We start from the raw sequence: 24080 nt of genomic DNA on the forward strand, positions 1-24080 counted from the left end.
TCCGTACTTACGAGGACCAAAAATCCTTCACAAAAGTAGAAAGATGAGGAAAATCCTGCAAAGTGGAGGACATATTCTTTTCTTTAAAGCTTAAGGTTTGGATTTAGGGTTCGATAAGCAGTGGAGAGGTTTCATTTTTTATGATGGGCTCATTGACTGAATGTGGTCAATGCAGGTCCTCACAACTACAGCAATACAAACATGCTCTCATGCATGTTTTGCACAGCTATAAATGCCTTTATTTGTGCATTATGCACTGTGAATGTGTACACTCCCATCCACCATGAGCCAATAAAAGCTCAAACAGCAAACTTAGGCGTCTCCCCACTCCTTAATGATCCCACTAATGAACAACTGCCATATTAGACTCACTGCAAAGATGACTGACTGCGAGAGAAAGAGAGAGGGTGGGGGTCAGCGCCTCTATGATATGTTATGATTACAGCTATGGGGATTTATGCAATTAAAATGATGAGGTATTTTCCTATTGTGCTGAAAAGATTTAGGGCGCCCATTTGTCTCCACTTTGTTGCAGTGTTTTGAAGAGCTGGGGCTGGGGAGAGAAATCACGAGGCTTTTTTGGGGAGGAGAGGAGGAGGAGCAGGAGGAGATGAAGGAGGAGTGAGGAGGGTTAAGTCACATTTGGAGGCCAGAGATGGAGCAGAATTCCATGAGCAACATCTGGAATTCCAACTGCATCATGTAGACCAGACACAGTGGGACGCAGTGGGGGATGGGAGTTGGTTTGGATTTGTTTATTTGGCTTTTTTGACTATATCATGGTCAAAATCACGTGTTTTCTTTCTCCTCAGCAGGTTTCAGTATGTGTCTTTATTTGTGCATGATGTTTTCCTTGCTCAAAGCATCTCCATCTCCACTGACATTTAGCAGTTGGTCTCTATTTGATGTTTTCTGTCTTCCCCAGCTGATTCTGCAGAGGGGAGGAAAGATTCGCCTCAGCATAATTCCTCCCCACAGTCCTCTCTTTTCTCCCCTCTCTGTGTAACTGGAGAGCTTTTCTTCACTGTCTGCGAAATGACTCACTTCTTTTTCACAAAGCCCAACAAAAGACCGCACCACAATGCCCCGGCTCCTTCCAGCCATCTCCACTCCTCTGGCTCTCACATTTCACCTAGATAAATGAAAAGGTCATTTCTAGTCCGGATTCCAGTGCTATTATCCACTTTCTAAGCAGATCTGCAAACATTAACTCTTCCACCCAATGCTCCGTGCCAAGGGCCTCGCATCACATCCACTAATCTCAACATCTCATCTCTCCGTCTGCATTAAACTCTACTCAACGTCATTAACAAGCTCCTTTTATGTTTCTGTCTTTCTCTGTGCTGGACACTTCCTGTGCCTGTTTCAGTTGGCATGTGTGCAGCCTGAAGGCTGATGAATGGAAACTTCCAAATAGGGGAAGTCCTGCTCATGGCTATTGTGTCTCACAATAGTCGACTCGAACATCATACTGTAACTGCAGGACCAACCTCAGAGAGTCTGACTGTGTAACTTTCCCATTAAATGAGAATGAATGATTAACAGAGAATGGTTAGTGTTGCGCTCTGCCTGGTAACAAGGATGTGGGATGACGGAAAAGGGAACTGGTGAGTAGCTATATAGGTTACACATGGTTCTCATTTGCATCAGTTAGAGCTCTGCCACATCCTTCACTGAACACTAATACAACAAACAGGAACAGAGGCTTTCTTTCTGGAGTTTCTGTCTCTTACTCTCGCACACAACCAAACACACATGCACAGATAGGCAGACTGGGCGTGAAGAGCTCGGTGCAGCGCTCACTTCCTCCACCGACGGAGCCTTTTGTTTGATTGTGACCAAAACATTTCCAGAACAAATGGGAAGGACTGACATTTGCTTTGCATGTTCATGCTCATCTGAGAAAAAAGAAATCGCATTTGTTAAGTGACCCTCTGGCCATCCTTTGAGCGCCACCATCAGGCCATACTTCAAATTTTCTAATAAGGCAGTGTGCTGGCTTGTCACTCCTTAAAGGGACAGCAATTTAGTATTGCTCTTTATCGCACTTACTTCTTTCCCATAATGCATTTGGAGTCTTTTTATTAAGACTCTCTCTGCCTGGTAAATGCAAGTGTCTTTCAAACTCGGCTGTACTTTGTGTTTGATGCTAATTAGCGAGAGTTAGCATGCTAACACACTAAACTTACATGGCAAACATGGCAAACATTACATCAGCCTGTTAGCTTTGTCACTGCGAGCATGTTAGCATTTAGCTCAGTAGTACAGCCCCACAGAGCCGCTAGCATTGCTGTGGTAGAGTCTTGTTTTAACTATTGAATTGGTATAGAACGGCGCATTTAAATATTCTAAATGAAATGTCTTTAACTCAAATCATTTGACCCAACCTACACTCAAAAAGATGTAGTAGGCAATTTTGTATAGTATTATATATTATATATTACACATATAACCATTTCTTTTAGCAATGCCATGAAAAGTTTGATATGAAGATTTGTGCTTTTCATGGGACATCATGTGCGCCGCTGTGATATGCTGACAGTGAACAGAATGACTAAGCACAGGCGCAACCAATAACACTGACAGTCACTCCATTCATGACAGCGAACCAGCATGCACAATACCAGGGGCTTGAAATTGGCTGACATAAATGTAATGCAGCCATTGTTAAGGTTATTCATTACATCTGTGCGTTCCCTGTTATGACATGCCAAAATGTTGTGAAAAGGTCCGTCAGTAGAGGTTTGCGCTCTATTCAAGTGCCTTCTTGTTCATAGTTTTAGCTGCTGCAATCACACACACACACACACACACACACACACACACACATACACATACACATACACATACACATACACACACACACACACACACACACACACACACACACACACACACACACACACACACACACACACACAGTTTCCATCACTTTAGAGGACATTACATTGACTTACATTGATTTCGTGGAAAGTTACCCTAACCATAACCACTACTGGCCTAACCCTAACCTAAACCTAAACTTACCCTAACCTAAGGTCCCCACAATGTGACTGTGTAAATGGATTTATGTCCCCTCAACATGAGTAACACACGCTCACACACACTCACGGAGTTTATTTGTGGTGTAAACTGCCACTGAAAGCCAGGGATCAATACCTAATACTTTTTTTCCGTTATGTCGGCATCTTATTATTCCATTTAGCTACACACGGAGCTATGCATGGAAAATAACTTTCTCCATTAGTTAAACATAACATTTTTTTTGTGTGCCCCAGATGTCCCAATCTCAATTTCATCGTGCACTTTGCCAACTGTTTGGTTTGTGATTTTGTGATTTTCTTAGCCCTGCAGTTTTACCAGTGTCTGCCCCCCCTCAGTGCTGAATCTGCTTCAGTTTAAAGCTACGTGCCTGCTTTTGTTACACAATGTCACTTTGAATTGGGTGTGGTGCACTGGGAGCAGTCTCTTTTAAATGTCGGAGGGAGGTATTGTGTGGGTCAAAAAAATACAGGTGCAAGGAAGTTGAACAATCAACAATTCAACTTTTTAAGGCTGCTTTTTTTTTTTTTTTTTCAAACCCCTGTCTCGTATGGCGTGGTTTCCCAAGCCCTGCAGAAAAACACCTCCATCATAGGAGATGCTGATTCAGGCTCTCCAAGGCCGGCTACCCTCGCCCTGACCTAGCCATATCCGCAAGGAAACCCCCCTGCTTCGCTCAGGTTGGTCAGGATAGTGGGCACATTTCATCTGACATCTAAATATATTTACAGTCACTGTCTGAACTCCCTATTCTTCCCCCCCCCCGACACTCCCCACATCTCCTGCAGTCTATTAATGAAGTAGCATACAACTTCATGCTTGGTTTTTCTTTCTCTCACCGCCTCTTCCATCGCAACAGGGCACATCTGGTTTCCATAAGCACATACATGTCATCACAAAGAAGAGGAGGGGGAAGAAAAGAGGGGAGGACTAAAAGAGGAGGGGGAAGGGTGTGTATATATCAAGGGAGGCTTGAACTTCAAGGAGTGGTAAGACTGGCTGTCAAGATATCGCTGTCTTTCATCATTTCTCCAAACTCTTCTCACATATGTTTTCATGACATAGGCCAGCTTCCCCTTCAGTCACAGACTACAAGGAAATCTATAAGAGCAAGTGTGTGAGGGAGAGCAACAGTGAGGGAAAGCATGAGTAAAGAGGGTGCGGGCTGAGAAAGAAAAACTCCAGGCCAGAGGAGAGTAAGAGGAAAGTCAGTGAGACATGCAGAGATCAGAAAGGCCACATCAGAGGTTGCCTTTGAAAGAGGAGCTCAGTGGGCCTCTATGCTGAGTTCCTAACAGTGCTGGACACAAAGACCTATGTGGTTACACTGAGGAGGGGGGTGGGCTGGGAGGAGAAGAGGAGGAGGAGGGGGGACTGCTTACAGAGCGAAAACATGTTTTTACTGCCCACTCATCAGCATAAGAGTGGCCTAGCTCAGCTGACTGTCTGGTCACGGAGGCCTTTACCGTTGACCTGAGCTCTACACCAGATGCAGGTGGTCTGCTGTGGTCCTGCAGCTGTCACTCGTGGTTCTGTGAAAGACCCACAACTGTCGAAACATTGTTTTGAGTCATCCCTTCATCCGTGGACACAGTGCTGTCCAGCTGTTCCACTTTAGATCTGCTGGGATCAAGGATCTTTACCAAATCTGGCATTGCACAGAGCTGGGCCAGGTCCAGGACTGCCCTTTCTGGGCAGGAACCGAACCAAGAGAACTCTGCTCATCCTGGGTTAAAACTGCAGTAGGCAGTTTTGCGTTGTAAACGTTTAAGACTTCAGTATTCACACATTATGACTGTTGAGCCGATTATGAATATGATTTGGGCACGACGTCTGACAGGACCGGGTATAAAATCATACAGTGTGTGATGAGTAAAGAGTCTTCAGATCCAGATGCTGCCAGTCGTTCTCATTAAGAGTCTTGGTTGATATTTGTGGCCGACATCGGTGACCAATAACTTCACTTGTGTGTCACCCTAAGGAGACATACCAGTAAATAAAGGAGAACAGCAAGCAAAACGTTTTGCGGTGTGCGAGTGCACTGGACAACCGAAATGGGAAAAGGTGAAAACTGTTCAGGTTTGTCCCAAGCTTTAGTGGATAAGACTTTCTACAGTGTGTTTACCAAGGGCAAACGGGTACACACACTCTCCACATCACATGTCTAGTTGCAGCAGGCAGCTGTTTTTAGTGAAAAAGCTCTGATCAACCCGCTGTATGCTATCTGCCCAGAACTGGCTGCCAGACAGACAGTTAGCAACTTGCTAGTAAAGAAAGCATTTAGCAGACAAGGAGCCAGATATTTCCCTGAGGATTTGGTGCAGACCAGAGCAGATCTAAAAGAGGAGGGAATACTGGACTTTAAATTTGTCAGGAGTCAATTCTCTTAGGACAATGCTTTCTAAAAATGTTAATAACCCCACCCCCCAAACAAACATACTTGTAACTCCCCCATGTTTTTTGTCTATCCAACACTTCGACCTTTAGTCTCAAGCGTCTCTATCATCAAACTCACCAGAAACTATCTTTTAACTTTCCATGTGGCCAACACGTCATCACTTCGCCTTAAAGTTCAACTTATCTTGAAAATGTCCAACTGACTGGCACAAACCAACACACATACATGCTCTTCTCCTCTATCTTCTAGATAAACAGTTATCAGAGATGAAAGACAAAACCGTTTCTCTGGCAATCTCACTCCAACTAGACTGCCTCAGTTAGAAATGAGGTTCTCGGGCTGCCAAAGAGGTGCCAGGGTGAAGGATTCACTGGTCCTCACAGAGTCCAGACACATGGAGTTGCATCAGGGCAGAAAAATGTTATGCTCAGCGACCATAGGGCTGTAATTACATAGGAGCACTGCTGAGCTCTGCAGGATGAACGTCAAGACTGGAGAGATGGAACAAGGGAACAGAAGAGGGCAAATACATGATTTACAGCAGACTGAGAGAAGGGCAGGGTGGGTAACAGAGATAGATGTGCAGAGGACAAACACTCCCAATTTGGAGGAAACCACAACATTAGGACAAATGGTAAATTTAAGAAAATGCCATTAGTCATCACCTTGACATGATATTGAGGGAAAGGGGAATTTTCCAATATAGAAATGGTAAAGTTGCTGGCAGATCAGTGCATCCTTGCAATAGCATTCTCTTCTTTTATATTCAGTATCTTTATCTTGACTGCCTGAAGTCATTCCCCTTGTGCCAAACGCCATGACTGACCTGACCAATGTGGTGTGACTGACCCCTTGTGGATTGTAAGTGTAACCGCAGATTTAACTTGTGGAATGTGTACCTTTCTTGAACTAAGCTATTCCCAGAAACTAGTGAGAAGTTACATGTTTGATCGGTCATCGGCAGCAAAGTAATTATACTACAAACCCCATCAGCAGGGAGAACGGAAAAGAAACGTCACCAACAATTTCAAATTTCAATTTTTATTATTTGTACATTCACCACTGATAGGCGTACTCAAAGAAGAAATTAAAAAACAAAAACAAACCTTGGTACTAAAATGATAAAATAATGATTAAAAAAGCAATATTAAAACCATTGGTGAGAAAACTCGTAATGCAACCTCCCCTCTTGGGCCTGTATTGACACTACAGGGTAAGAGAACTGGAGGAAGAGGAGGAAAGGAGGGAGGAAGAAGAGAATCAATGATAAGGAGATAATCATAACTTGTGTCGGGTGTGACAGACATAGATTCTCCCCTCCCGGAGAATTGACTCATCTCTTAACTAAATAGAGGGAGAGCGGAACACTGCATTTGCCTTAGTAGTTATTCCACACCTGTCCAAAAATACCCCCGAGCTGCCCCATTTAAAGACTTGATTTTGAGTAATCTTATGTCTGTACAAAATGCCAAACACACCTATTCCAATATTTTCAGATTTATGCAAGCCCCTACACAGAGGGCAGAGTTTTCTCTTTAGGCAGGACTGGCGAGGAGAGCCTTGGACTACATGCAGCAACAAAAGGATTCCTCATCCAAACTGCAGAGCTGTTAAAACACTGAGGCGACGACAATTGATTGCAAATCATTCGTGGCACCTACACTTAGGGGCAAATGGGGAACATTGGGGGAAATTATTAAAATTACCCAGCGTGCCATACTGCTATGCCGTCAAGACAAAAAAAAAAAAAAGGCAAACGTATAAAGAAAATATATCAAACCTTGACAGGAGCGAGATGTACAGCACTCTGGGAAATAACACTGCAAAAATCATGGTCCCCTTTAAGCATGACTGTGTGTAGGTGTAGATGTGCTTTAAAAAAGGTGACAATTTGAGAGATGGTGACGACATCAGTTGGTCCTCTGTTGGGTCTTAGTTGTAACAAAGTACATGTAGTGAAAGGCAAATGGAAGAGGGTGGTCTCTAGGACAGTTCCATCAGTCGGCTGGCCATTAACGCCGCCTTTCTCGCGGGTCACTGCGGCTGCGGGAGCGTCGCCCCCCGCCGGCCCCGCTGCCCCCCGGCCTACGGTAGCCATCCCTGCGTTTGTCGTTCTCCCTCTCCCTCTCTCTCTCTCTCTCCCTGTCCCTGTCCCTGTCTCTACCTCGGTCTCTGTCTCTGTCCCTCTCTCTGTCTCTGTCCTTGTCCTTCTCACCCTCACTCCGCTCTCCTGCGGTGCCGGCTCCGGCTTTCATCCTCTCCTTGCGCTCCTCTTCCCTTTTTTTCTCCTCCTCCTCCTCTTCTTGCTCCTTCCTACGTTTTTCGCGCTCCTTCATCCGTTCTGCTCTGGCAGCTTCCCGCTGAACAAACTGAAATGAAGAGAATGCACAGAGCAAGGCTTTAAGACTTTAAGTAAAGACTTGAATTAGATATCTAGGCCATGTACTTGAATGTTGTGCATTAAAAGCAGAAAGAAAAAGTATAAACTGGTTGGTGTCTCACCTGTTCCTCTGAAAGTGGAAGCCAGTATATGCAAGGGGCTGCTTTAGTTTTGCGGAACAGATCATCAAGCAGCTTTGCAGGGGGGTCCTCAGCAGTTTTCTCTGCCAAAAAACACACGTTAGGGCTGCAACGTTCCCGTGAACCATTGAGAAGGTGGAACCAATGAATGTTTAGCTTTTTTGCTTGAAAATAATGAACAAATTGAATGAATCGATCGGTAAATGAGTCATCTATTATCAAAATAATTGCAGATTAATCTTCTGTCGATCGAACACAAATGCAGTCATGCCTGCATCTCTTACCTTTCTTCTCAGTCTTCTTCTCCTTGCTCTTTCCCCTCTCCTTGCGTCGTCTCTCTCTGGAGCGTGACCTCCGGGGACCTCCCTCCTTCTCGTCTCCAGGTTTCCCAAACTCTCTGACTTTGTCGCGATCCCACTCCCGCTCTGCCCGAGCCCTCTCCCGGCGCTCCATCTCGCGCTCGCGCTCAGCCCACTGGTCTCGCTCTGGGAGGAGAGAGGGCAGGGCCGATGTACGGCCGCGGCCGGAGCCAGGCCCCTGATCCTCTGCTCCAGGTCTGTCGGCTACTCCCAAGCCTTTGTGAAAGTCCAGCTACAAAGCAGAGATATGCTCAGGCTACAGATGGCTAAGCATTGTGGGCGTACGAGACAAACAGACTGATAACAATAAGGTCTTACCTCATCCTGCTGGCAGAAGTCTACACTAAGGACTTTTGGATTGCTCTGAGGCCATTTCACACCGTGAAGAGCTGCCCGTGTAGCGACTGCTTCCTCAGAGCTACAGTACTAAACACAGAGAGAAGAGGGTGGCTCCATGAGACACAAAAGAACCTTCCACAGGCCAAAAGCATTCTGGTTCAGAGCTGTAGTCCCCTATCAGAGAAGACATTATTTTGTGATAACTCACAGTGACGTAGCAGTGAGACTTGATTTTGTCAATCCAGAAGCCCTCCTCCACCAGGGTGCCGGTTCTGCCGAGCAGTTCCTTAAGCTGCCCAAGAGTGAACGGCCTCACCTAAACAAATATTACAGAGCAAAAGACAATCAAAAGACTGCTTTACACAATTAATAATAGTGAGAGGAAAAATACCAAGCATAAAGATGAAAATACATATGCACAAAAATAAAAACTGCACATTGCCTTAAAGACTACAATGGCCTATGAAAGATGCACTGGGGTTCCTGGAAGTGTGTAGATGAAGATAAATGGTGACACAGGAAAAATTGAAAAATCAATGAACCGCATCATTAGTGAAGTGCATTTCAAGAGAGATTAGATTAGATTTTTATCAACAACAAAAGCCCAGAAAACCCCACCAGTGTTGTTTGTGTAGCCAAAGCCTGGCATACATGGCATATGCCTCTGAGGTACAGAACTACGCTGTCATCCAAAAACTACTACAAACACAGGTAAGAGCCACGCTGTTGCACCTTCATTACAATGAACATAGGTAGGGTTGGGTATCATGAACCGATTCTAAATTTCCAAGAAAATGCTGCTTATCGGTTCCTAACTTTTACATATTTCAGTCGCGCTCTCAAGTGAATGGCTTTTTACACTCCATAAAAGTTGCACTTATCTGCCAGGACCTGCTACGCGGACCTAACGTCACGTGATTTGTTGCGCAGTACGTCTACAGAGCACGTGTGAAAAGACAATACTGTTTACATCCAGGAGCATCCAAAGTTTGTCTTAGCATCAATAAAAAAGATAACAACACAGCAAAATGTAACACCTGCAGTAAGGACATTTCAGGCATGGGAGGAAGCACCTCGACTATGATGAAGCATTTACTTCAACACGGCGTGAATCTGAAGGAATGCACCGCGTTCGACGTGTTGCGGTCGCTCCAGAATACAGCTAAGGTTAACATCAGCAACATAGACGTCTTTTATATAGAAGGTAAACGAAATGATGTCTACAAATTATTCCAATATATATTTTTCTCAGATACGAGTTCAGAGAGCACCCCTCCACCTCCGGTTCTTCCCCAGAGTCCCCCCCCTCTAGTACAGAAACTTCTTTCGCTTTAGCCATGAAGGGAAAGATGAGTAAGGAGAAAGTGGAAGATTTGTGGTGAAGGGGTTACATCCTCCGTTTAGATATGCAAAATACATTATTGATATCTGGTTATTCGCAGCAATATCCAGACTTCTTTTGATATTTTTCTGTGTCACTGCACATCAGAAACAGCTGAAAAATATTGAAATCCGAACCAAGATTTGTTAAGAACTGGATTCAATAAGCAGAAGCAGAATCAATAAAATTGAAACGATACCCAAACCTAAACATAGGCAGTGTTGTTTATTCTGAATCAATTCTGCATTCTTAATCTCTGAGAGCAGCTGTGTTTCGAGCAGACACCCCCGTGCATGCTTGGGGGAGTGGTTGTGTGTTCATACTGCAGGTAGGAATAAGCAACACTAGTCATGTTCATAGTATTGACGGAATATTTCCACCAATGCAACCTGTGCTGCTCTTTTATGTATGGGGTTATGGCTACACAGGAAAAAAAACTATTTGTGGTTGTTTTGGTCTTTCCATGGGATTTGTTGATGAATTTTAAAAAAGGTAAAATAACAAATAACTGGATAAAACAAACAACACTATTATCAGTTACGCCAATGATTACAAACAGTGCACAATGTTATCAATAAATGTTCATAATAAAGTAGAGCTAGTAGCAGCAGTTAGGACGGTGTTCTCTCACCAGGTTGCTGATGTGAACAATGCTGGAGACTTTGCCACGAGGTGGTGAGGGCTGCTGGGCTGTGCGCACAGGGTCATCGATTGTGATGGAAACACCCGTTTTCTGCTGGCTGATGGAGCGACGAATGAGGGTGTCGCTGGGGGTCACTAGGATAAAAAAGGAAGAACAGTCAACATAGCACCTTCATTACTACACACACGCTGTCCTTACAGTTCTTAATTTTAAGACACGTGAACTTCCATTAAGTTTTCTCAAACTCAAAAGAAAAAAAGGATTTCATCATAACAGAAGTCCTGTTACTTATACCTTTGAAGATTTAAATGCAACAAGTAAATAGACTATGTAGATTATGTGTCGTCTATAAATAATAGTAAAAGTTAGCTTAAAGTTACATAAAAATTCAGGAATCTATTCTGATGAATTTAATGCTACATAAAAAAAACATCCGGAGATGGATCCATTACCAGTGTTGATTTCTACATCATGGCTGGTATGTGATGGAGACTGGGTTTCCATGGCTCCAGGAAATGAGGTGTCCATCTTCTCTTCATGCTCCTTTGTCCTCTCTCTGTCTCCCTGTGGGTCATCCTCCTCCAAATCCTCATGTCTGCTCCTCTTTGCCTCTTTCTGTCCATTCTCCTGGCTCTCCGAGTGCACCACCTGCAGCAGAAGGAAGGCATCAATACAAGCAATTCTTGATCAAGAGATTCATGCAACCTCAGACTTTCATGAGGAGCACTAAACATTCCATGATAAAAACAGCTTCTATCCTGTCATTCCTATAAAAACAGCTCAGAGCGGAAGACCAACCTGTGTGACAGTGCGGCGAATCTGAAGGTCCTGGTCAGAGCGCTCCCTCTCTTCATCCTCAGGCCCAGAAAGGACAGCTTCCTCCGGGTGCAGGTCCACTACTGCCTCCTGGCCGAGACACGGCCGAATGTCTGGGATCAGAGACTGAGGGAAAGAACATAGATAATGCACAAGATGAATGGGCCTGCTACATAAGTGCCTCACAGTGCATCATTAAAAGCAACCACAACGTAATATTACTATGCTGCAAATACCTTGAGTGAATCTGTGGTGATGCTGATGGAAGGCTTCTTTGCAGTGACAGCGGTACTGGAGCCCCACCTCCTCTTGCGACCGGCCGCGGCCCCAGACTCCTGCTCGCCCTCTGCACTGCCAGTGCCTGGGGACAATTTACTGCCTGGTAAGACAAGGAAAAAGGCACATGGCATATACAGTATATCACATATTTTTGAAATATAGATTATCATGAAAACCACATTATTTAAGATTTATTCATGTAGTGTTCCCACAGCTTAGACTAATAATGCCATTAATATCCATTATATATAATGAAAAGGTTAATATGAGATGAAAAAGGCACACAACCAACAGTAATGATCAGTTATAAATGCTGGTAAAGAGAGCAAATTGGGAGGGTGTACTCACTGCTAAGAGAGATCTTACGAGCTGAGAAGGCCTTTGGTGTCTGAAACACAAGAAGATAAAAACAACCCAAGATACATGGGAGAGGTGAGAGGCAGACACCATGGGTGGAGACAAATGGTCAAGGACAGGTTGGAGGAAAGGTGGAACAATAACAGGAAGGGGGACAAGTAGGGACTGAAAGAGTGAATGATAGAAACTGCTGTGTAAAGTCTTTTTCCAATTCAGGTCTACTGAATGGCACCAAGCTGTGTTTTTGTACTGTACTGGTAGTTAAGTGCATGCCATTCATAATTATTTGACAATTTACCCCTTTATATTCCTTAATATAACTTGTTTTTAAAGAGTAGTTGGGAACCTGTAGTTGCAGTCTCTATCATACAAACACGGATGTGGTGGAAATACTGCAGTTTAAATTCAAGCGCTAAAATGTTATTTTGTGTCTAAATAGACACATTAACTTTGAATCTGTCTCGCAGAAGTGAAAGTCGACTAAGATTAAAGATTATAAAACAGAGGTTTTGAACCATTTTGATTAAACTGCAGTAGCCACAAATATGATAAACTTTTCTTAATGCTGCTACTCCCAGCAAAGACTACAGAGAGTAAGACTGCAAACTAAGCATTTTCAAAATAACTGTATGAAATATAACATTGAGTAAACATCTACTTATTCCCTGGTACCACTGACACCTGATCCTTACTGGTTTGGATATGGCCCAATCACGACTGCATGTACTGTATCTAGGCAACAAGGGTCCAATCAAAGGTGGCTGAGATGTTTGGATGGAAATCTGAAAGCTGGTTGGCTGGCAGGATGGGTTCAATAGTTCATTGGGGGCTTTGAAATGCTTTTAGCCAAAGCAGTCATCCTCAGGTGTTTTGGCATTAGTCCTTTTAAAAATGTGGCAGGCTCTTCTAACAACAGAGAGGAACAATGAGTCCAATGAGTTGAAGACCAGATGTTGAATGCTGTCAACAGTCACTGTGCACACAAGTCCAGGATTTTGATTTTAATGTTCAGTTGTGTATGGGGCACAGTAAGTTCATACCGAGAGTCACAAAATAGCAAAAATCTGGCGATGGCTGTTGTAGAAAGGCACCCAAATGGTAAGTCCTTCTTCAGTTCAAATGAAAACTGGAAAGCCCATTGAGTCCAGATGAAAATATTGGCCTCTTTGAAAACTCATTTAGTATCCAATAAGGGTATTCGCTGGAGGATATCTGAATCCCATTCCAAGAGATTAACAATATCCCAAATGTCCTTTTGTCAAGCATGTTACAGTTCACCAACCACATTAAATGATGTGTCCATAATACTCCACATTTCTTTGCGAGTGGGTTAAAAATGTCTCAGAGTGAAACAATCTGAAAGCTACTCAGTTGTTGAGAGGGTTTCACAGCAGTCTTGACTTGATGTGAGCACACATCCTTGCTTGTCTCCTCTTCATGTCGACTTTAAGGGCACAAGGCCAGATTAGCGGATAAAAGGCTAAGAGAGGTGGGCCACATTGACTAGCAACCCCTTCTTTGAATCTTCAGGTCCAATCAATAGCTCTGGCAAGCCATATCCATGAAAATGAGGCAGCCTTTGTTGCCAGGGGTGTCCCTCTGCAGTGCAGCCTTGGGGGCTTATCTGTGGTCAACTCTGGATTCTTGGGGACAGTGGAACAGGTGCAGCAGTAGCAGTAGTAGTAGTAGAAGTAGTAGTAGTGGCAGAGGTAGTATGCAGGTACCAATAGGGGCAATGGAAGAGGCATGAGCACCTTTATAACAAAGCAATCATTTGGGGTTTAAACATCAGCCACAGTGAGAAAATACCCTTGCTGTTTCTGCCTATGACAGTGTCAACAAAAGGTTTTACAAACAGCCAAATTAAAATATGTAATTTCCTACACACATTCTACCACTTGTGAAAAGGGCTCATTCAGTCATCTAGTGGAAATATTTTTTAAATTTAAAAGAAAAAGATTTCCAACAAAGAATATAAACATATAATCAAATGACCTATACTGTAATGTATCCAGGTTAATAAAAACTTGTGCAAATCAGAGATTCAACTATAAAGGCTCAAATGGTTCTGTCCATCTAAGTCCTCAGCAACCAATAGCTTTGAGGACCAAGATGATTCATGGTTCTTCTGGTGCCTTACCTCCTCGCTGGTATCTGGAAGCTTCTCTGGCTCTGCCATCGCAGTCTCCTTCACCTGCCTGCTTAGTGTGAAAAATAGATACATACAGCAGGAAAAAGGGGGAACAGATGAGCAGACCATTAGGATTGAGAAAAAAAGATCTTCTAAAATCAGGTAATAAGCTAATTATCAGAGCTAATGAAATACAACAGCATAAATGAATGGTTTAATAGAAACAATGAATGACCGAATGTTAAAGTTTCATATGTCAATACCACTTAAAAAAAAGTTTTAGATTTACGAATGGCAATGAATAAGCCCGCTCAAAATATGTATTCAAAAATCATTACTAAATGCCTTGGTAATTTGTTGCGATTACATGATGCACACATAATCTGTAGTTCAATGGACTAAACATGCACTATGTTCCTTTAAATCTCAAACAATATTTCACATTTAAATAAAAAAAATCATGGAGCCCTAAACCTAGACATTAATTTCCTTTGATTGAAATATAAGGCAGCATTAAAAAACGTATTAAAAATCGGAGCAGTTGAAACTACTCCACTGAGATACACAAACAGCAACCAGGTGATGCTAAAATGACTGCGCCTTAAACGCATCTCACACTGTTGACCACAGTCACTTTGTCTTCACAAAGACGTTGCTCTTATTTTTTCAATGGGGGTCAAAGAACTAAGTCGAAGAGAGGAGTGAAGGGATGCAGAGCCTCCGCAGTCCTCCATCCAGACGGAACCAAACACTCAACTACAGCTACACAATACCTGACAAATGCGCGCGCGCCTCACGGTCTCATGTCAGCCGCATGCGCGCACACGTGAACACGTCCGCTCATTCCGACTTACATTAACTTGGGGGGACTTTACAGCAAAGAGACAAAACTGTGCTCGGTTAAAACGCAGCATACAGGCTGCGACTGCTGCTAAAACGACTGCGTCGCAACGAGCCACCTCTCTCCCCTCCCTCCTACCTTCCTCTCACTCTCATCAGAGACTACTCCTCTCTGAACGCATTCATGTCCGTACCGGCTGTCAACCAAAACCTGCGGCGGAGAAACCCTCGCCTGCCGTTTAGCTGAGCCGCTGTTTGAAAAACCATAGGCCGGCATCGGCAGCTAAAGCCATCGATAGAGCACAGCCATGTTGCAACGAATGTAAAAAAAAAAAAGCGATCGTGTATAAAAAGGACCCGCATCTTCTCAGCCACACCGGCTTCAAGGCAGTCTCATCAATCGCCTGATGGGAAATTCAATACCTCTCTTATGACACCGTTTTATCATCGCTTATTGTATTCACATTCACAAGCACACATTCCCAGGCTCTAGTGGAGTGGGAGTATATGATCTGATGACAATGATCAAGTGAGCTTACAAAGCAACATTTGACAACATACGAACAATGGCCACAGAATTAGCTTCACATTTTTACTTGTCCAGAGCTTCCATGGAAAAATAAATAAATAAATCCACTTTCATTATTTATGAAAACATTTAAAAATGTATCTTCAGCAAGAGGATTTTCAAAACAATACTGCAGACATGTCTGCCACTGATTCCAGTTTTTACCGTATCACACCTGCATCCTTTGGGAGCACCAGAGATGCGGTCATGATGATGATTACAGGGAAGCCATGTAGCTTCTGCAGAATAGTGGTAATTCTTTTTTTTCTTTTTTCTTTTTGAGAACAGAATGTAATAGTGGTAATTTTATTAGGTCCATGTGGAGATGATCCTATGTATGCCATTGCTAGAATTGAGAAAATATCCCTACAACTGTATATTCCTACCACTTTTTCACTGTGGGATAAATGTAAGGCTGCATTAACCTCTCATACAAACGTGTCTTTGCACCCTTTCAAATCTTTGTTGACATTTATGGAGTGAGTTTTAAGGAAAATGTATTATGTGAATGAAAAATCTGTATATGGGAATGATAACCTTTAGTTACAGGAGATAGCACTGACATTTATATTACAATCACAGCAGAGCAAAACGAAATGATAAGTTTCTTTAGCTTGAACAAACTATTCAGAACAGTCTTTGCATACGACATCCCACCGGAAACACCAGGTTTGTATATTGCTAGACATAATCTTTAAATATGGTCTGTTGAGTGAAGGGGCAGGACCAACAACACTGTGTAAATTTGACACAGGCAGAGACAATGTGTAGGATGAGTTTCATATGACCAAGACCGCAGACCTTTGTTTGTCTTTTTCCTCCTCTCCCTCGCTGTCCTTTCTCATCCTTTGTGTCTCCTCTCTGGTTGGTGCTTCAATGATTGGTTTCTGTATATTTTAAAAGGGCAGGAAATGGAATAAGATGCAAAATAATGTAGTGTTTGTCAAAGTTATATAAATTAATACCAGATATAAAGCCATCATGAGATTAGCAGCATAACTTGATCATAGGTAAATATATTTTCTTAGGAATTGAGATTTTTTTAGGTAAGATGTGGATACAGTTGTCACAGATGACAAAAAAAAGAAAGAAAAAGAAAATAAATCTGGTAGTGTGCTAACACATGAGCAACTGACCTTGGTGTCGGCAGTTGTGGTACTCTTCTCTACAGACATCTCTCTTTTGCAAGGGGATGCTTTTGGAGTTTCCTTTAAACCCTCAGCCTGAGTCTCTAATGTCACCCTGTGCTTTGGTGAAGAATCTCTTTCAGGTTTCCCTTCCTAAAAAGAAACAGAACAGAACAACATTTATGCACTGAGGAAAAAAAAAAAACCTTCTTTAACTTTTCCCAATGAAAACACAACTTTGATATATACAGAGCTTATTGAAAACACCCCCTGAGAATATCTGTTTTTCAGTGAAATGCTTCCCTTATCCTGATCTGAGGGTACATACACCATCACATTTGACTATGTTATACATGTAACAAGCACTGTTCTGGGTTTCGTGTAGGATTACCGGTATTGTACACATATCCATACATTACAAACAGAGCTTAGCTATAAAAACTATAAAATACTTGAGCCATTTATTGTTTAGTATGTATCAACAGTAGCTTTATGGTGAATTCTGACATATGGATACAAGAGGCAGGACACCACTCATTGAACTTGAAGCTTTAAAAACACAATCAGGGGCTAGTTGCAGAGTTTCAAAGATTTATGCAAATGTCTTCTGATATGTAAGAGTGGCAACCAATAGCAAGTACAATTATTGCAAATCAAACGCTCCAGCTTAAAAGCTAGCTTAAAATACTAAATATAAAATTGTCAAGCATCAGGAAAACAATGATAGGCCTATTCTCTTTTTCTTATAGCTAAATGACAGCCTGCCTCTTTGTATTTGGATGTCTGAATGTACAGTTATGCACCAACAACATTAGTTTATCCCAGCAAATTAAAGTAGCAGACCGACTGCAGTAGGGTGCCTGATAATACCATCTGAGTGAAAGAATAACTTTAAACAAATATTGAGAAATAAGGCACTATTACGCATATCTGACTGCCACAGTGCTTAAAACTTCAGAGGCAGGGGCCTGTCACGAGTGGATAAATGTTGCTATAATACTGTAATGCCTTTTAAGAGGATGTTCCTGTTGTAAAGAAAACACTCCTTGTCTGCAACATCACTGTATGTCAGGGACAGAGAGATGGGTTCCTTTTAGACCACTTACCCTTCTACCTCTTGAAGTGGAGCAGGTTTTCTCTTGAGAAGATGTGGATGAACCAGAGGACCGAGATGATGAGGACCCAGAGTCCGATTCTGAGGAAGAGGAATCATTAGACGATGATCTTTGTCTTGCCTGTTTTTCTTCCTTCTTTGCATCTCTTCCCCTCCGCTTTGCAGCATCCCCTGGGCTTGAAGGACCCTTGCTTTCATCCACTTCTTTTGCTTTTTTGGTGGATTCCTTGGCAGCCTGTTCTGTCTTCTCTGAATCTTCTTTTTCTTTGCTCTCCGATACGAGGCTTGTGGCCCCTTCTTTTTTGGGACTCAGGACCAGTGTGGTACTAACAGCGGTCTCCTTCTCAGGCAGGGTCCCCACAGATCCCGGTGTCCCAGCGACAACCTCCTGCTTTGTCCGCATCCGTGGAACTTCCTGTTCAGTGGAGGGCTGGTTTCCTTCCTGCTGTCGTTCCCCAACACTGGCAGGTGAGGCCCAAGGCTGGGGTGTATCAGAGAAGTTACGGGGCCGCTTGATAACCATGGAAGTGGAGGAAGATTGGGGTTGAATTGGGGAGTCCCTTATGAACCTGAACTTCTTGAAAGAGGACTGAGGCGACAGAGGTGTTGGTGACTTGGGTGCACCGGATTCTGCTGCTTCACTCCGGGACATTGGGGCATGGACATCTTCCTCCTCTCCTGCCTCAGTGGATGACTTTCTACCTGGTCCTGTAGAGAGGGGGGGAGGAGTGGGCAAGGGGGTGAGACCAATCTCACGGCCACGTTTGGATGGAGGGAGGTGACTCTCCCTCTCCTTTTCAGCCATCCTAGCTCTCTCTTTCTCCTGTTCCAGGGCCCTCTCCTGCTCCTCCTTTTCTTTCTGCATGGCTTTCTCCTTCTCTAACCTTTCATGTTCCAGAGCCCTCTCCTTCCTCTCCTTCTCCAAGGCTCTCTCCCTTTCAACTTTCTCCTGCTCAAGAGCTTTCTCCCTCTCCAGCCTTTCTTTCCTCTCCTTCTCGACTCGTTCCTTCTCCATCCTCTCCTGTTTCAGAGCTGCCTCTCGCTCCACCCTCTCTTTTTCCAAGGCCTTTTCCCTCTCTATCCTCTCTTGTTCCAATGCTTTCTCCCTCTCAATTCGTTCCTTTTCCTTCCTCTCAAGCTCTAACCTCTCTTGTTCTAGGGCTCTCTCCCTCTCCAGCCTTTCTTGCTCTAGAGCTTTCTCTCTCTCCATTCTCTCTCGCTCTAAGGCTTTCTCTCTCTCCATTCTCTCTCGCTCTATGGCTTTCTCTCTCTCTAGTCTCTCTTGCTCCAGGGCTCTCTCTCTTTCTAGTCTCTTTTGCTCCAAGGCTTTCTCTCTTTCTATTCTCTCCTGCTCTAAGGCTTTCTCCCTCTCCAACCTTTCCTGCTCCAACGCCTTTTCTCTCTCAATCCTCTCCTTCTCCTTTCTCTCAGCCTCCAGAGCTCTTTCCCTCTCTAACCTCTCTTGCTCGAGAGCCCTCTCTCTCTCCTTCCTTTCCTGCTCCAGAGCCTTGGCTCTTTCTAGCTCCTTCGCTCTCTCCATTTCTTCTCTCTCTCGCTTCTCCCTCTCCTCTTTTTCTCTCTGCAGACGTTCTTGCTCCAGAGCTCTCTGTCTTTCAAGCTCCTTCTGCCTCTCAAGCTCCAGGGCCCTCTCCTGTGCTAAGGCTTGCTCTCGCTCTTCCCTCTCTTTAGCCAAAGCTAGTTCCCTCTCCTGCCTCTCTCGTTCTAGAGCAAGTTCCCTCTCCCGCTGCAAAGCCTTTTCTCGTTCTTCTCTTTCTAAGGCCTGCTGTCGTTCAATTCTCTCTTTCTCCAGAGCTCTCTCCCTTTCCTCTCTCTCCAAAGCAAGAGCTCTTTCCCGCTCTTCCTGCGTTGCTCGTTCTTGCTCAAGTTTTCTCTGCTTCTCTTGCCTTTCTAGCTCAAGGGCCTTTTCTCTTTCTATCTCAGACTCCCTCTCTCTGTCCCTCTCTTCTGTTGCAGTGGCCTTGAGCACACTCACAGGTACTTGAATATGGGCCGAATGTGCTCCTGTGACACCTTGGTTGGTGCCTGGAATCATGGGAAATGGCATATGGCCTGCAGTGTTGGCTGTGTGAGTGATGGCAGATACCAGACCCTCTGGAGGCCCTCTGCCAGGAAATGACGTAGCCGAAGGAGAACTGCTGTCCTGCCTATTGCCTTCCCCGTTGCCCCCATGCCAACCTGCTCCTGAGAAAGCACCTTCTGACGCCATCTTACGTGCAAGAAGGGTAAGCGGGCCGGGCTTGCGCTCGGCATGTCCACTCCTCTGTGGCTCTGGGCTGCTACTGCGGCTGTCGCTGCTGGAGGAACCAGAGCTGGAGGTACTGGGTGAGCGCCTAGCTGGGGCTACATCTGGACTAGGGGGGCTCTGCTTAGGGGTGTCAGGCAAGGGGAATGATAACTCTGGAGGTGGGGAGGGAGGAGGTGTTGGCTGGCGGAGTTGAGGGGACAAAAGGGAAGGCATGTGTTGCTGCTGGGGTTGACAGGATGCTCCGGACCTCTCTCTGGTCGAGGGCACTCTGGCTGGCTCTCTGAGGCTTCTCCTCCGAGCACCACTGTCCCAATCGTCATCGTCACCATCCTCCTCGCCATCCTCACTATCCTCATCGTCGCTGTCAGCAGCGACTTCGTTGGATGCAGAACCCCTCTCTGGTCGCTGCTCTCCACCAGGAATACGCATGGCCACTGAGCCAGAAGCAGGAGGACCGGACATGTCAGCCTCCTGGTTCCTGTTACTCTCTCCCTCATTCACTGCACCAAACAATCCCTCTCCACCAGAGGGGCCAGGTGGCTTGTGCTGCTCAGCCACTGCTGGTGTGACATCCTGATGGAAACAGAAAGGGAGATGACTTATTTTGTCATAGCACTATGCCAGTTTTCTTCCATGTCAATGATCTGACACAATTCTTACCAGCAACTTCCCTGTCAAATGTGCAACATCTTTGGAGCACAGAGAATCTCCAGACAAAAAGATTAGAAAATGTGACCAATTCCAACAGGTAAGAAAAGAAAGTGATGTCTGACCTGGGCTTGGGGAGGGCATGAGGTACTGTTATTAACTTCTGTGTGGTCCTCTTGCTCTGTTTACAAAAGACAAAAAATAAAATCACAAAAATGTTTTGCATAACTTTTGACCTGAGATGTGTACATTAACTCACTTAGTTGCAGGGGAGTATTCGAACAACACTTACCATTTGTTTCATATGCTTCGCGAGCCTCTCTCTCCAGACGCTGCCTCAAGAGCTCCTGTTGTTTAGCCAGATACTGCTTGATAAAGCTGTTCTGGCTCATTTCCTCACCAATCTAAACACAGAGAGGCCATTAAAAATAGGGTGCCAGCCTTCAAGGCAACTTGTACATACTTTTTGCAGGCATTTTCGAGGATTGTGCTAATGCACATTTTGTCATTTATACTTCAGAGGTCATTACACATGAAGTGGCTTCAGCCATTGAAATGAACATGAAAGCATCTTTGAGACATTTACCTGTGAGTTTGGCTGCAGTCCAATGTGAGCGGTGGAGGTCCTCTGCAGATTCTCCAGCATGAGAGCCTATTATTGAGACAAGAGGCTTTACTCATTCCATGTAAATAACAGGCAGGTGTTGGTGCTTTTGAATGTAAATATCTGGGTAATTTGTGACATCCTAGTTTCTGTGCACTGTACTCAGTAATAATTTTGTCTGCCAATTTTTCCATTCTTTACCAACTATTATGCGTCTCTGTGTGTCCTGGCACGCCATCAACATAGATGGGACAAACATAATTCAGCATCACTGCCTCTCTTTCTTAATAATTTCAGGTTTGGAGATTTTTGCCTTTGATGCGGCTTACAGTTGAAAGCAAAGGGAAACTTGTGGAGAAAGAAAGGAGGATAATACGCAACAAGAGTCCCCTGGTCAGAAGCAAACATGTAACATGGCAAGAGTCATGAAGGTCAATCAGACCCTAATGGGAAATGCAACTCGCACGCTAAGGTGGAAAGCAGACCAGATTGAAAATAATGTGGGTAGAGTAGCATGCAAAATCTCCTGTTTCCATCTACATCTGTCCTGACACTCACTGCCAGCCATGCAGTATTTCTCCTATTTTTCTCACCATGCATACAAACCAAATATACTTCTTGACGTGTAATGTTCAATAATGGCATAATCTCCAACATCTTGGACAGTGACAAGTAGTAAAGCAAACAACACATGCCATATCCAATACAACCAATAACTCTTTTGAGGTCTGTGGCTTGCTTTTAATGCCAGTAGGCCTAAATTGTATGCAACTGTGCAATCAAAATGTCCACATTTTGAGAGGGTAAAGCCTAAGCTGGTAACAGACAATGTAACTGTTGAAATACGAAGTACTTTATTATTTTGTAGAGTGATGTGTTTTTATGGACACTTTTTTAATGTTATATTTCTTAAAGTGGCGTAATATTTTCCACGGAGAGCGCAGGAAGCTTTAGTTTAATTCGAACTGCTAATATTTATATTTTTTATATATATTTATATATATTTTATAAGTTTTGTCACCACAACAGAAACACTAGGTAACTGCTTAAGTATGATAAGGTTGTCTGACATTTACTGCTGTTAGTTATTGGTTTGATTAATTGTTTAATAATGTGTGTATTCATTACTGACAATGGCTGATCAGGCTAATTATCAGCTAAATGTACTCAGTTTCTATATATATATGCAATAACCCTAATATATGCATTATGTGAACATTTTATACGTCACTCACTGCCGAAAGTAGAAGAACACAATGGAAAACGAATATTTCTACGTAAATGTAGGAACCTGGTTGTAGTCTTGTAAGTAGTGACCCTGCAATATCCCCAGACTTTGCAAAATCAAAGTCTGTGACTAAAACTCTTTAGATGTGAGAGGGTGTCAGACTTTAGTCATTTTAAAGTCTTTTCAAAGTCTTCTAGTGCATGGTATGCATAAATAACAGTGTTCAGATTTCATTCACGTCAGATAATGATGACATAACGCTTAACATGGAAATGCAAATGAAAACACTACTTGCTGCTTTCATGGCGCAATTCAGCGGAGCAATGGTAGGTCAAGCGGACTAATCAATTAAAAAAAGAAAAGAATGCCCAAACTTTCATGGCGAATACCTGTCGCAATGTAAACAAACTGACTCATACAGGGCATATGGAAGCTCACTGGCCTGGGATACATTTTTGGGCTAAACTATTCCTAAATTTGGCGGCACAGCGAAATTAGTCTATTCAAATACATTGCATTTACGTTAAATACACATTCGGAGTTGGTCGATAAAAGTTGTCGGGCTACTAAATAACTGGTGTAACGTTAACCTCCCGGATAAACTCGTGCACACCAACGGCGCTTGGGACAGAGACCCTTAATGGTAACATACATAGCAGCGAGCCAGGCCACCGCTCAAGTCACAGCGTTAGCCAGGGGAGCTAACGAGCTAACAGGACAACATCAACCCGACACACACTTTGAGATTAGCCCCTAAGTTGATTGAACTCCCGGTCTTGCTACGGTTAGTATACTTCTGCACGGCAGAAACACCGCTCAAACGCAGTGTAGTGAAATTAGGCGCATTTTTCAGCTGATTCGTGGCCGTTAACCTCGACAACTCTACTACGCTGCTCGGCAGTAACGATACTCAGTTGTCGGCCCTCGAGAGAGCATCAGCCCGTCTCATCGTTAACATTAGCTCGCAGCAACTGTGGTCCGGTATTTCGCAGCAGAACTCACCCCCTTGAGTCTTTTAATGAGAGCATTCTTCTGCCCGCTTTTCGAGAGTCCTCTCTCCTCAAGAGCAGCTTTTAAATCTGCTACTCGAAGGGACTGGAGCGGTCTCCCGTCCAGGGTAACGTCTTCGAGATCCGCCATTTTCCGTTCCTCTAGTCAGTTCCCAGTGAGAGCGACGAGCAACGCCTTCCTCCACCCAGCGTCATCGTCGACGACTTCCCCTAACCAAATATCAAATAAATAAAATGTTTCTCAATATTTAAATCACGAGACACACAAAATTCACTTTCAGCGCCACACATGTATTCAATTCATATAGTATACACAAATAATTTGTTTAAATCTTTTTATTTGTTCAACAGCAAAATTTGCGCAAAATCTGCGCAAGCTTGATTTCCTACACAACAAGGCTAATTGGCTA

At 43.8% G+C, this 24080-nt stretch overlaps 1 protein-coding gene across 1 annotated transcript; it reads right to left on the reverse strand.

Moving 5' to 3' along the window:
* Positions 1-6465: 6465 nt before the first annotated feature.
* Positions 6466-23800, reverse strand: acin1a (apoptotic chromatin condensation inducer 1a). Its single transcript, XM_070918578.1, is given in 19 exon segments — positions 6466-7644; positions 7646-7809; positions 7943-8043; positions 8245-8551; positions 8638-8745; positions 8867-8974; positions 10671-10816; positions 11135-11330; positions 11481-11624; positions 11735-11877; positions 12126-12165; positions 14275-14332; positions 16475-16560; positions 16810-16953; positions 17907-20753; positions 20954-21009; positions 21121-21232; positions 21415-21480; positions 23663-23800. Coding segments are annotated over 19 exon segments (5394 nt in total). The 3' UTR covers positions 6466-7214.
* Positions 23801-24080: the final 280 nt, after the last annotated feature.

This window comes from Enoplosus armatus, chromosome 14, assembly GCF_043641665.1.
Source record: "Enoplosus armatus isolate fEnoArm2 chromosome 14, fEnoArm2.hap1, whole genome shotgun sequence".
NCBI classification, from domain to species: Eukaryota; Metazoa; Chordata; class Actinopteri; order Centrarchiformes; family Enoplosidae; genus Enoplosus; species Enoplosus armatus.